The sequence below is a fragment of the Pteronotus mesoamericanus genome, unplaced genomic scaffold, assembly GCF_021234165.1.
Source record: "Pteronotus mesoamericanus isolate MK-2021 breed Mesoamerican mustached bat unplaced genomic scaffold, CSHL_Meso_final contig_657, whole genome shotgun sequence".
NCBI classification, from domain to species: Eukaryota; Metazoa; Chordata; class Mammalia; order Chiroptera; family Mormoopidae; genus Pteronotus; species Pteronotus mesoamericanus.
This window is the reverse complement of record NW_026555229.1, coordinates 535,554-549,029: the sequence shown is the minus strand read 5'-3', so window position 1 is coordinate 549,029 and position 13,476 is coordinate 535,554. Positions and strand designations below refer to the sequence as shown.

The 13,476-nt window shown below is 38.8% G+C and overlaps 1 protein-coding gene across 3 annotated transcripts in view; it reads right to left on the bottom strand.

Moving 5' to 3' along the window:
- ENTPD1 (ectonucleoside triphosphate diphosphohydrolase 1) overlaps positions 1-13,476 on the bottom strand; it is a 94,865-nt gene that overhangs the window by 42,171 nt on the left and 39,218 nt on the right. The window contains exons 1-2 of one of the 3 annotated variants that reach the window (XM_054581280.1): positions 4,546-4,599; positions 2,158-2,285 (exon numbers count right to left, since the gene is read on the bottom strand). In XM_054581280.1, the coding sequence (XP_054437255.1) occupies positions 2,158-2,285; positions 4,546-4,594 (177 nt within the window). In that variant the 5' untranslated portion in view covers positions 4,595-4,599. Of the gene's footprint in view, positions 1-2,157; positions 2,286-4,545; positions 4,600-13,476 lie in introns of those variants that run through there. The other 2 variants (XM_054581281.1, XM_054581282.1) reach the window with 2 other exon arrangements.

The window sequence follows — 13,476 nt, the reverse complement described above, 5'->3', positions numbered from 1 at the left end:
TATCTTTAAATCATACTTTTTGGAAGGAAATACATTTATTCCAACAAACTACTCAAAACAATTTAGTAGCTCCTGATATTTGGTATTAATTTCCAAATCATGCAAGAAAAAAAAAGTCTCATGTATTGGTCCTAATTTTACATTTTAAACATGTTTTAGCATGTAACTTCCTGATCAAACTTAGTTTTGAATGATTTCAAAAATATTATCATAGAGTAAGTTCTAAAGCAGCAATATCCAATACAACTTTGTGCAGCAATGGAAATCTCTGTGTCTGCACTGTCCAGTTCAGTAGCCACCAGCCACATGAGGCTATTGAGCACTTGAAATGTGGCTAGTGAAAGTGAACAACAATTTTTTTTATTTCATTTCACTTTAACTTGGATTGAATGAGCTGCATGTGGTTAATGACTAACAAATTAGACAGTATACATAGCTTAAAGCCATCACCAAAGACAAGTTCCTAAAATATTTCTGCCCTCAATATATGCCAGGAATCTTATTAAAATCAGTGTACAACCTCAACAAATGGCTAGTTTGCATATATAAGGTGATCTTTGAGTAAAATAAACCAGTGATATTTCTATAAAGATTCACTTCAGATGCCAGCTTCTGCTCTTCAATAATCATACCTTTTATTTAAAAATGCCAGAGATCCTGTTCCATTTTGCCAGGCCAACACTACGATATTAATCACGACAGACTTTAAGATGACCACTGAGAATGAGAGAACATCATTCAAGACAAGTATTCATTAGGAACACAGAGCTCAAGTCTGTCATGGATTTTGCCTCCTAGGCAGTCCCCCCTCCCTGCCCCCTCGCCAATGATGCAATAATAAACATGTAAAAAGGTCAAATCAGGAAAGCAATCATGTACTTTTTGAACTGGTAAACAAATAACAGAGTTGAGATGTCATGAGCCTTCAACTGTGAGTGAAGTTTTGCCAAGAAAGCCGACATCACTCAACATTAAAAGGCAAGAGGCGATTGCCAATGAGATGGTGTCAGCCTTCCATGCTGACAAAGGAGCTGCTGTGCACAGTCCCAATTGAGTTGAATTTGTATGGCAAACAGATGCCAATGTAGCATCCAGGCTTCTGCTCTACAGCAAGTGATTTGGGTGGGTGGTAAAAGTTTCAGCGGCCCGGAATATGCATCCTTATTTCCAGGTTCACAGTCTAATATCTTCAACTACAAGAAAATATACTTCTGCACATGTATTCCAGGGCCTCTGCAGTCAAGTTAACTCCTGACTATGTCACCGCCCACATGTACAAATGTGCTGATTAGCATATCAGTATATTCTGGATATATCCTCATAGATTAATTTACCATAATTTCAATGAAAGATTAAAATGATATATTTACAACATAAATTTAAATTTACCACATGCTTTCTAATTAATGGATTAAATAAAATATTGACTATATTATAAGGTACTTGTGAGATACTCATGTCTTTGAAATTTTACCTTGATGAATTTGAAAGGAAGGAGAAATAAATCGCAGCAGAGTTAATGACCCTAATTATTTTTAATGACATTAACTAGCTCTTCAAATGTGGAAATTTCACAAGAAATCTGTCCATTCATGAATTCATTTCAAATTCCTACCTCTGACACTCATTTCTCTGTGTTTTTTAAAAATTGATTTTGCTGTGTTCTTTGGTATTTTGGAGATGAGAAACAAGTCTTCCCCACAATCTTTGACTTCCAATGTGCTTCATATAGAGCTTTCCGACTATTTTGGTGATAGCGATAATGACGGAGTAAGAAGAACAAAGAGTACAGTGTTGTGACATATACACAGTGAAACAATGAGTAAGAAGTAGAGATGGCACCAGCGAGTAGACTATCGGCACAGTATAACACAGATATGGCAGTGGTGAATAAAGCCTTTGTTTCTGTTATTTATTTAATTAATTTGCTGCACAATCCTAACGACAGTTATCTTCCCATTGTTGATTGATTCAAGGCCATTCCCCCTTTCAGAATGAGCGTCCGTTTCCATTTTACTTCCCTAATGTGATAGATAGTGACTTACTCCTGGCCTTGCAGAACCGCAGCTCCTCCCGTACTCTGATTTACCATAACCTTCCTTTTCACTCTGCCCAAGTCTCCTCATAAACCCACACACATACACAGATTTGAGTTACCTTAACATTTTCTGGCAATGGTTTGTTCTGGGTCAGCCCCACAGTGATCAGAGCAATCACAGCCAAGACACAGGAGAAGCCAAGGATGATCACTATATTTCTGGAACAAAATCCCTTCAATCCAGAATCTAAAACCAAAAGCAGAACATAAAACGTCAACAAGAAATGAACAAACATCGATTTTCCTCCCCTTTTCTATATGGTCTAATTTCTATCTGGAGATATCAAAGATAGATAAAAATTTTTACCCATGAGGCGCTTGCAGAGTAATTGGGTAATAATTCAAAAACAAAAGGATTTGTCTGCAATGTGAGGAGGCAAGTGCCAAGACTGAGTTAGTGGCTGTCATAAGGAAAATGGGCAGAATTAGGTCGGTAATCAGATATGGAATGAGAAGAGGGATGAATCCCAAGTTGGCAGTTCGTTTAATAAGTCATGGATGACTATCAAGGTACAAGTAACAAATTACAAAAAAAAACAAGGATAGCTCTCCTCATTTTTCAGATCTACCACAAAATATTTAAGATGTGAAAAAGCATTCAGAATACATCATCAAACACCAAAGTCCCAAAACTACATGACATTTCCTGGCATGACACATTGCATTTCAACCACATTTATATATTAATTAATAACAGTATAGAGGCTATGAGGTTTTGACTGTTTCATCATCCTCATTGTCTTGTATATTCTGTTCTTAGTCTCACCTTGCTGTGGGACATGAAAAAGCTGCAGGAGAGTTATATAAAAGGCAAAAGTTACTTCGATCAGAATAAATAGTATATAGTATAGAGGAACGGGGAATTGTTGCCCCATTCCCTCCACTCTGACAATTCACTCTCTTGCCCTTCAAGTTCCCAAACTACCCGCAAACTGTTTTTAGGCTTTGGGAAAGCAGGCTAAGATAAAGTAATAAAGACACATGGAAATAAGATGGGTTCTCCAGAATAGATTGCACTTCTCTAAGGACAGGGCATGGGATTAACACAGCTAAAAAAAGGAGACTAGCCTCCTCCTGCTCCTCCCCCTCGGTCAGCAGCAGCATCTGTACACTGAAATGAGTGCTTCTCCTCAAGCTCTTGAGCAGAAGCTTGAACTTAATATAAATGATAGTAACTGTAGGGGTCTCCAATCTGCATCAATTTCTAGAATCATTTTTTTCAATTGCAATTGACATTCAATATTATTTTGTATTAGTTTCAGGTGTGCAGCACAGTAGTCAGACATCTATATAATTTATAAAGTGATCACCCCAATATTTGAAGTACCTACCTGGCACCATACATAGTCATTACAATATCATTAACTATATTCACTATGCTGTACTTCACATCCCTGTGATTGTTTTTTAACCAGCAATTTGTACTTCCTGATCCCTTCACTTTTTCACCCAGTCCCCACTCCTCCTCCCGTCTGGCAACCATCAGTTTGTTCTTTGTATCTGTACTTCTGTTGCAGTTTTGTTTGTTCATTTCTTTGGTTCTTTAGGTTTCACAAATAAGTGAAATCACATAGTATTTGTCTCTGACTTATTTCACTGAGCATAATACCCTCAACACCCATCCATGTTGTCACAAATGATAAGATTCAATTTTTTATGGCCAAGTAATATTCCATTGTATATAGGTACCACCTCTTCTTTATTTAGTCATCTATAGCACTTAGGTTGCTTCCATACTTGGCTATTGTAATTAATGCTGCAATAAACATAGGGATCCACATATCTTTCTAAATTAATGTTTTGATTTCTTTGGATAAGTAACCGGAAGTGGAATTGCTGGCTCAGTAAGGTAGTTCTTTTTTAATGTTTTGAGGAACCTCCATACTGTTTTCCATGGTGGACACACCAATTTGCAATCCCACTAACAGGGCACAAGGTCAACCTCTAGAATCTTGAACAAGTACTAACCCATCAGATAAAACAGTATTAAACTTAGCGGGGAAAGTTTTAGCAACACCATTATCTACTCCTTCCAAACAAAAGAACAATAGATTGAATATACAGCATTTCCTGCCTTTTCCACTCCCCAAAGAACCTCAAGTTTTGTTCAGAGGCCTGCTACTCCTCCAAGCAACCCACACACCTCATGGGAAAGGGATAACCCCCAATTCAGGGACAAGACTGATCTACATAATCTCACTCCCTCACCAGTGATTGTTTCAACAATAGGTATGTACCCCAAAATAGCCCATGAGATTCTGGAGGAAGTCTGCTGGGACAAGTCTAGGAAAGAAAAGGAAGCATTCTCTCTTCTTCCTCAGACATTGTCATACCCAGATGGGATGATATTGAATGATGGCAGAGCAGAGATGAAGAGAATGAGTCCTTGATGGCATTCTGAGCTGCTCAAACAACCAACCCTGAGCCAATCTTTCCATAACACTTACGCTTAGACTCAGCTGAAGTCAGGATTTTAATATCTTGAAGCCAAAACATCCTGATACAACTGGTATGGCAGAAATGTCCTGTTTGATGCCAAGGCTCTGGATCTGGAAAAGAGCCCCATAAGCTCTACCTACCTCAGGGTTCCCAAAGTTGTGATATTGACAAACAGCTTATAACAAGCACACACTTTAGATGAACAGTTATGAATCTAATATCCCATGGCAGTACATTCTAGCAGTGTTTCTATTATAGTGGAATTTTGAATGCTTTACTATCCCTCCGGCTGTTCAAAAAGGTTTACCTATTTAGTTCTTTTTTTTTAATAAGTATGAAAATTTTGCTGTCTCATTTTCCTTCTGCATCTATCCAGGCACTAATCTTAGCATCCAATGAAAAAGACCAGCAAGTCTGTCCTCTTTGGAGTTCACAATCAAGTTGGGGAGATAGATTAAACCAGGAAAGTAGTCCATAAATTAGTGACTTCAGGTCATGATAAATGCTAAGAAGTAGTTAAAACCAAGAAATGTTATACAGTGACTTGCAGAAAAGTTGAGGAGGGGGATTCAACTGAGGGTCAAGAACACCTCTGTGAGAAGGTGACATTTGAGCTGAGACCTGGATGATGACTAAACACCAGCTATCGGAAGGAGTAAGAACATTCAGGAAGAGGGAACAGCAACAGCAAACATTCTGAGGTGGGAAACAGCTGGGTGTCTTCCTTTTCCTAATAAGAATATTTACTAATTCATTATTATCCCTGAACAGTTGAAAGTATAGTTTTCCACATTTGCCCAGCCTTTGCAGTGATATCCAAATTATTAGAACATATTCAAGCTTTTCATTATATTCACTTTATTAAAGAAATTATTTAAAAAACACCTTAGATCAGAGAGAGAGTTTAGGAATTTTTCATACACAATTTTCAAAAGTTTTAGTAACAAAAAAATGACCAGGTTTGTTTTTCTGGTAACTGACTAGATTATGCAGAGAGGAATAATTAATATATTATGTTTTCTATGGTCTATAGCAGATAGTTTCCAAAGGCCTTATCACATGCAGGAAGCCAGACTTTTTTTAGGAAGTAGTGCTAGACATGGGGGTCCAGGTGGAGTTATCATGAAAAAGAAACCACTCAAGTGACTGCCTCCTCTTCTTGGATTCACCGGAGCTCTTTCAAATGCCATGCCTGCTATAGTCTGGTTCTATTACAGAAAATTCACAATGACTGTCTTCTCCCTGAAAAGCCTTTCCTTTGCCTTGTGGATCACAGCAATGTGGTTTCTATCACACAATGGGAAACAATTTCAAGAAGCATTTTTACCAAAAATATCTCATGGCAAAGTGTTGTCTTTTCCTTTGAATTGTCTCATTATACTGGAGAATTCAAGACTATCACTTCCCTTCCAGTTTTTTTTTTCATGTGACAAATGAGAAGGATTTTTTGTTTCAGGTAAGAGAGTAGGTAGAAGTTTCAACTCTTCATTTAACAGAGAAACAAAACTGAAGGAGACCCAGGCTGTGAGTAGACACAGACCGATTTCAAGACAAACAGCTGTGTCAGAGGCAAAAAAAAAAAAAAAAAAAAAAAAGGTTTTTGATTCTTACAGGAACAGTCATTATGACATCCTATTAAATTATAGTATCCTATTAGAGTGAAGATTGGAATTATTTAATTTTGTCCTCAGTCAAAATTCTGCTGTACAGAGAAATCTCAGCACCTTAAATTCATGATACTAAAGATATAATATCTTAAAATTTTACTCCATTAATAAGAGGATTTGAAGTGTCGGCCAGATGTGGTAGATTTCATGCAAAAACTACAGTTTCACTCTGCAGATCTAGTATGACTCACTAGATGCAAATTGTTTCCAGTTTCTGATGGGTCACATCCAGACTAACCTTGACTTGTCATGTAGAAAACAAAACAGCAAACATAGACAAGCACTGATGAATAAGCAATGTGGTGCTATGGCCTTTCCTTTGTTTACACAGCCTAGTGATGGAACCATCACTGAAGCTCAGGGAACTGGCCCTAAACTCACCTTGCTATTCCCCCAGTTCCCAGAGTAAAAGTCTCCACACCATCTCTGCCATCTCCCTTCCTCTCCATCAAGGAGTTCTACTTGGTGACATATTTAAATTATTCTCACCTTTGGGCTTTAAGGTACTTTCTCAGTTGCTTCATTCCAGCTGCCTTAGACCTATCCTCTTCTATGGTGCTATCGACCCCTGTTCCAGTCACCCCCACCTCTTCTACAACAGCCCTTTCTGGTATCCCCCACCCTTTCTAATTCACTTCCTTATCAGAATCCATACTTCATGTGGCTGCAGAAACTTCCATAATTGGCACTGCTGGAGTTCTTCCTGGTCAAGAATTTAAGGTATCTTCCTACTGCCAGATGCAAGCCACACTGGTCTACCTGGACCTCTCAGCCCTTTGGAAATGTAAGCCTTTCCCATCTCACCATTCCAATAAACAGATGTTTGTTCGAAAGATCATAGTGCTTAATATTATAACTATTAGAATGTAAGTTCTCTGAGTGAAGGGACTTTTTCTTTTTCTGGCTTGTTCTTTGCTGTATCCCAAGTTGAATGAATAAATAAATTCTGGGTTCTGACTTTTCCTGAAAAATTTCTGAGATTTCGTTCACTTGGAATCCAATGTCCCTCTTTCTTCACTAAGTCTTTTCCTTGTCTCCTTCAAAATCAACCTCAATAGAAGGTTGTATTCCTCTCCATATGCTTCAGAGCTCAGCTGTTCCAGTAGTCTTCTCTTCATTGCTCCCTCTAGATATTTAATAGATTGACCCTTTTCAGCTTAGGAGTACTATAGGTCTTGTTGGGGAGGGGCTGTGTTTCATTCGCTCTTTAGTCATTCAACAAGTATTCGCTCTTTAGTCATTCAACAAGTATTCGTTGCTAGACCTGCCCTAGGCTCTGCGCTAGACCTGCCCTAGGCTCTGAGCTACAGCAGTGAACAAAACAAATAAATGATCCCATCTTCATGGTGCTATATTCTAGTTTAGGGGGAAAGACAACAAACAAGAAAAATAAGTAAAATTTGTCATATGTTATGTAATTATAACTGCTAAGGAAGGAAAGGAAAAGTGAAGAGCAAAGATAGCGTGATTAGGAAAGGCCTCTCTGAGATGGTGATATTAAGTATAAAAAGAATACATGCATACCTCTAGGGCAAGAGCATATAAGGCAACCAGAACTGCATGTGCAAAGGCCCTGACCTGGAGGCCAATGTGGCCAGAAGAGTGATGAGGGGAGAATAGTAAGAGATGGGGGTAACCAGTTGCCTTGCTTATAGGACCTTGTGGGTTCCAGTGAGAGTTTTCCCTTACCTAAAGTTATATAACTTATTTCTAGTCATTGGTATAATCCACACTCAGCACCAGCCTTGGGGCCTTTGAAGTCCTTGGAGAAGGGAGGGTGTAGCCTTTTAGACAGCACATCCCTGCCTCTTGTGGGGAGGTACTGAAGCTATCCCTATGAGTTCAGGTCATGGGACGATCACACCGCCAAATCTGAAGAAAGTCTGGCTCTGTTAGAGTGGAGCTTGTGCCAAGACCAGGGCTGGAAAGATGCAGCAAGGAGAAGTAAACACCATCACATGGAGATCTTCTCTATACCTTCTGAAATTGGCAGCTCAGGATCAAAGAGTGCTGGCTGATACAGCATCATCGTAAGGGGTTACCAAGACAACAGTCACCAGTATCCATCATCAGAAAGCCAAACTCCACAGACTTCTGAGGGGTGGCTCAAGTGAAAGCAGAGTCCATACAAGCTCACCTTTGCTCAGTCTCTCTAAGCCTCCATTTCCTCATGTGCAAAATGGAAGTCCTAATAGTACCTACTTCATAGGGTTCCTAGGTCACATTCAATGAGCTAGCAATACATAACAGCCTACACTTAGAACCTTCACTGTATTCCAAATTCTTCTCTTAGCACTTTAAATATAGCAACAAATTTAATCCTCATTATACTCCTCTGAGGTTATTTACTATTATCATCTATTATCGGTTTCCTAGGACTGCCACAACAAATTACCACAAACTTGGTGACATAACAGAAATTCATTCTCTCACAATTTGGAGGCTAAAAGTCCAGGTGTTAACAAGGCCAAAGGCTCTGGAGAAGATTCCTTTCTTGCCTCTTCTACATTCTGCTGGCTCCTAGAGTTCCTTGGCTTGTGGCCACCTCGCTTCAGTCTCTGCTTCTGTTTGCACATGGCCTTTTTCCCTCTCCTTTGACTTCTTAGGACAGCAGTCATTGGATTTATGGCCACCTTAAATCCAAAATCATCTCATGTTAAGATCCTTAATTACATTTGCAAAGACCCTACTTCTAAATAAGGTCATAATTACAGGTACTAATATTATCATCATTATTATCACTTTACAGATGAGGAAACTGAGTCACAGAAAGGTTAAGGTGCCCAAAGTTACACTGATGTAAATATTGCAGTCAAGAATTAAACACAGGCATCCTGGGTCCAGAGGTGAGGCTTTTCTCCACTGCCCTACCCTACCTATTCCCTATGACTGAGGCTTAGTACAGTGCCTGGGACATAGCACTAATGCTATCTGTGGGAGTCAATCTCACCATTCAGAAATGAAAAGTGACTAGCTTTGATGATTTGGCTGGAGGGGCTGTCTGGACTGTTGTCACTAATGATACCAGACAATGTGGCACCTTTTAAAATAAAAGAGTGGTTTGTCCCTGATAGTCAGAAGCTGAGAGCTAGGTGGCAAAGGAAGAAATTGTGATTCTCAGGGACATTAAGGACTTGTTCAAAGTCATAACTCTTGCAAATGGCAGTGCAAGGATTTGATCCTCCTCTCTCCATTCCACTGCTTCAATCATGGCCCTACATTAGAGACATGTAGAAATTACTCAGGTTCATTCCTTCTCAGTTGACCCAAAGCAAAAGAACTCACTCAAGTGGAAATGGGAAGATCTCAGTCTATTCCATACACTCCTCAACCCCATTTTTTTCCAGTTAATAAATCCAGAATCAAGTTTGAAGATAAAGCAGTTTAATTTGGTTGTGTTTTTTCCAGCCTGTTTTTAAATCAAGGAAGTCAGTATAATGTCATAAATATACAAATGCTAAAAATGAACTTCAAGGCCTCAGTGATGACAAATTAGTTAAAGGGCAAAAGTCAAAATAGATGGAGGGCAAAGAAGATGGACACAGGCAAGACAGTCAGAGAATAAGAGTATAAGAAAGATGTGTATTTAAGGGAATGAAAAGAGAGGTAGAGAGACAGGTGATTGAGTAAATAACACATATCCTATTTCACTGATTTTTTTGAACCACAGACTTCAGAGGAAGTTATTTGCATTATTTATGATCTTTTATTTCTACTCCTTTAAATGTTAATTAGCTGGTTATTTTCAGTTCACAGCTACTTGGTAAGAAAAGGAGTACATTTATCTTAAACTAGAGTGGGTGATCCTGGGTGAGTGCCTCAGAGGCTCAGCTTTGGGTGGGAAGAGCCCATTTAGTGACACACAGGCAGTGGAAACAGAAGCGGGGTTTGGGGATGGGGAAACAAGCTCTTCCTGCCAATCTGATTCTGCCAACCCCATGCTCCCCACCCCACAGTTCTTCATGTTGTGGGTTGCGTTCTTCTCAGATTAGCAGCAAGTAACTGACTTTGCACTTGGCGTGCCTGACTCTAAAAATGTTAATGACTGCAAAAATCAAATGCCAGCGTGGGTTCTGTAAGTGAGAAATAAGGAAGCAAAAAAGTTCCCTTCCCTCGCTCTCCTCCTCACTTCCTCCCACGATACCATCTACCTCCTCATACAAACCCCTCGGCCTCTCCTAATTTCTTTCGCCCATAGATTGCATGGAGCACAATAGGTCTTTGTGGGCATTGTGGAATCCCATATTCAAACGTAGGGCTGGCAAAGAGGAGGGTTGTTTCCGTCAAAGTGATATCACTGAGACTGCAGACAGGAATTCCCTGTGTCCCAGCCAACAAGCGTTACAATCTCGTGTATTGATGGTCTCTGCTGTAAGCACATTGCTTCCACTAAATAAATCCTCTCCCACATCTGAAATTGAAGAATTATGCCCTGGGGACTCTACACTTTCTCAAAGCAGCTGCATTTCTCAACAAGCCTTGGTTATTTGTAGTCAATGAGAAAGACTGAGAAAACCTATACTGGCCATATATCACTAGTGTGTGGGTCATGGTGGGGATGGGGTGAACTGACCCACGCAGGCCACCTAGCCTTACAGTCCACTGTGTTCTTTATTTTTTCCTCCAGTGGCTTGTTACCAAGCAATTCAGGTACCTTTAATTTTTTTTATTTTTAAATCATATTTATTCTATTACAGTTTTCTCAATTTTTTCCCCCTTTGCCCCCCTCCACTCCTTCTACTCCCACCCCCCGTTCCCACAGTCATTTCCCACTCAGTTGTCCATGTCCATGGGTCATTCATGCATGTTCTTTGTCTAGTCCCTTCCCCTTCTTTCCACCATTGTCCTCTTTCCCCATCCCCTCTCCACTGTATTCTATACCTTATTGATATATGCTCATTTTTGTATCCATGAGGTACAAAAGTCAGAAGCAACATAAAAATATTCCTGCAGCAAAATATGGCATAAACAAAATAACTTACAAACTGGGGAAAATATTTTCAACAACTATAAAATACTTGGTTTCCTTAATATATAAAGTCATTAAAACTTACTAAGAAAATGATCAACCCACCTAATATAAAAACGGGCAAAACATATGAAGACAATTAAAAAAAGAAGTATATATTCTCAATATGTTAAATGTATTCTAATTAACCTTAATTAAGTAAATATAAATGAAAAAATAATGATATACTTTTATCACTTATAAGAATAGCAAACTTTAAAAGTCTGATAAATATATAATAATATTACATACTTATTGTAATGGCCAAAATAAAAATATTGACAATACCAAATGTTGACAAGTATGTAGAGCAACTGGAACTTTTGTACATTGCTGTTAAGAATGTCAAATGGCACAGACACTTTTCAAAGAGTTTGGCAGTTTCTTATGAACTTAAACATGTACTTACCCTATGACCAGGCAATCCCATTCTTCAGTATTTACCCAAGAAGAATTAAGACAAAAACCTATCTACACAAAAACTGTACCTGTAATTCTAATGGCATTATTTATCAACAAAAATTCAAAAGAATCCAAATGCTCATCAACTAGTGAATGCACCAAAACTGTAATAAAACCATACAATGGAATCCTACTCAGCAATGGAAAGGGCATAAACTACTGATAAATGCACAACATGGGTGAGCCTCAAAAGCATTATGCTAAGTGAAAGAAGTCAGACTCAAAAGGCTATGTACTCTGTGATTTCATTTATATGATATTCTGGAAGAGGCAAAGCTAAGGACAAAAAATTAAATCAGTGGGCAAAAGCTCAGAGACAGAAAGTCAACTACAAAGGGCCATAAGGGAACTTTTTGAGATGATAGAATACTCTTGGTTAGATGAATATATATTTATTAAAATTCATAGAACTATACACCTGAAAGGCATAAATTTAACTGAAAATTCAATATAGAAATTATATATATCAACAAGGATGTGGGGAAACAGGCACTTCTTACATGTGGGTGGGAGTAAAAATTCATATTACCTTTTTGGTGGGGGAGAATTTTGCAACACCATCAAAGAATCAAGTACATATATCCTCTGACCCAAGATTTCTACTTCTAGAAATTTAACATGCTGATGACACTTATGAATGTATAAAAAGTTGCACATATAGGGATGTTCAATGAAGCATTATTTGTAAAAGCAAGACTAAAAATGACTAAAGGTCCATTAATCGAGGTCTGGCTCTATAAATTCTAGTACAGCTATACATAATACTATGCAAGAATGGAAAAGATTGAGATCCATGCAAACTGTCTTCAAATATTTTATATGTTAAAAGTAAGATATGGAATAATGTGTGCTGTAGTATGTTCTCACTGGGCAAAGGCATAGACAACTCTAGAAGGATATAGATTCACTAGGAGGACTCAGCATATACTCATACTTGCAGCTAAGATTCATTATAGTAAAAGGATATGAAGCAAAATCAGCAGAGAAAGCATGGGGCAAAGTCTAGGGAAAACCAGATGCAAGTGTCTCAAGGCCCTTCCCCCAGCAGAGTCCATAGGAACTTAATTCCCCCAACTGTGAAATGTTGTCTATCAGGGAAGCATACCAGAGACCCAGTTCCCAAGCCTTTCACTGAGGGCCAGTACAATAGGCATTTTCCATCTAGCTTTCACCAATGTTCCAAATCCCCCAAAACAAAGCAGGTGCCCAGCACAAACGAGGTGTCCTGCACAAATAGTCCAAGCACAGCAAGCCAACCCCATCTCAGAATGGTGAGAACCTTCCTGAAATCCAAACTCCTTGACACTAGCCATGGGCCACCATGCAAGTAGGTCCCCCAAGGATAGCAGTCCTAGGCCTGCATGTTAATTCCCTTCTGCACTGAACAATTCTTAAAATATTTTACCACTTGGCCTTTATTACTCCTTCCCTTTTTCTTTCCCCTCCCTTCTCTCTTCTTCCTCTGGACCTTCCCTATCTTCCTTCTTTCCTTAATTATCTAAGAAATTTAAAATTCTTAATAGAAATTCCTGATAACCCACAAGCTTTGAGTTGAAAAATGTTTCCAATTTGAAGTAAATGGCAAAGATGGTAGGAGCCTGGAAGATGGACATTGAGGAAATGGGAAGTTGTGCATTGATGGTTTAATGTTGACTTTGCTATCTGCCCACTCTACGACCCTACTAACCACTCACCAGCCTGGTTATTCCAAGCATCCATCTCTTGGTCCCCATTCATTCATTCTTTCCGGATAAATATTATCTCTTTTGTATACTTTGAGGCAGAATTGTCAGGTCTCACTT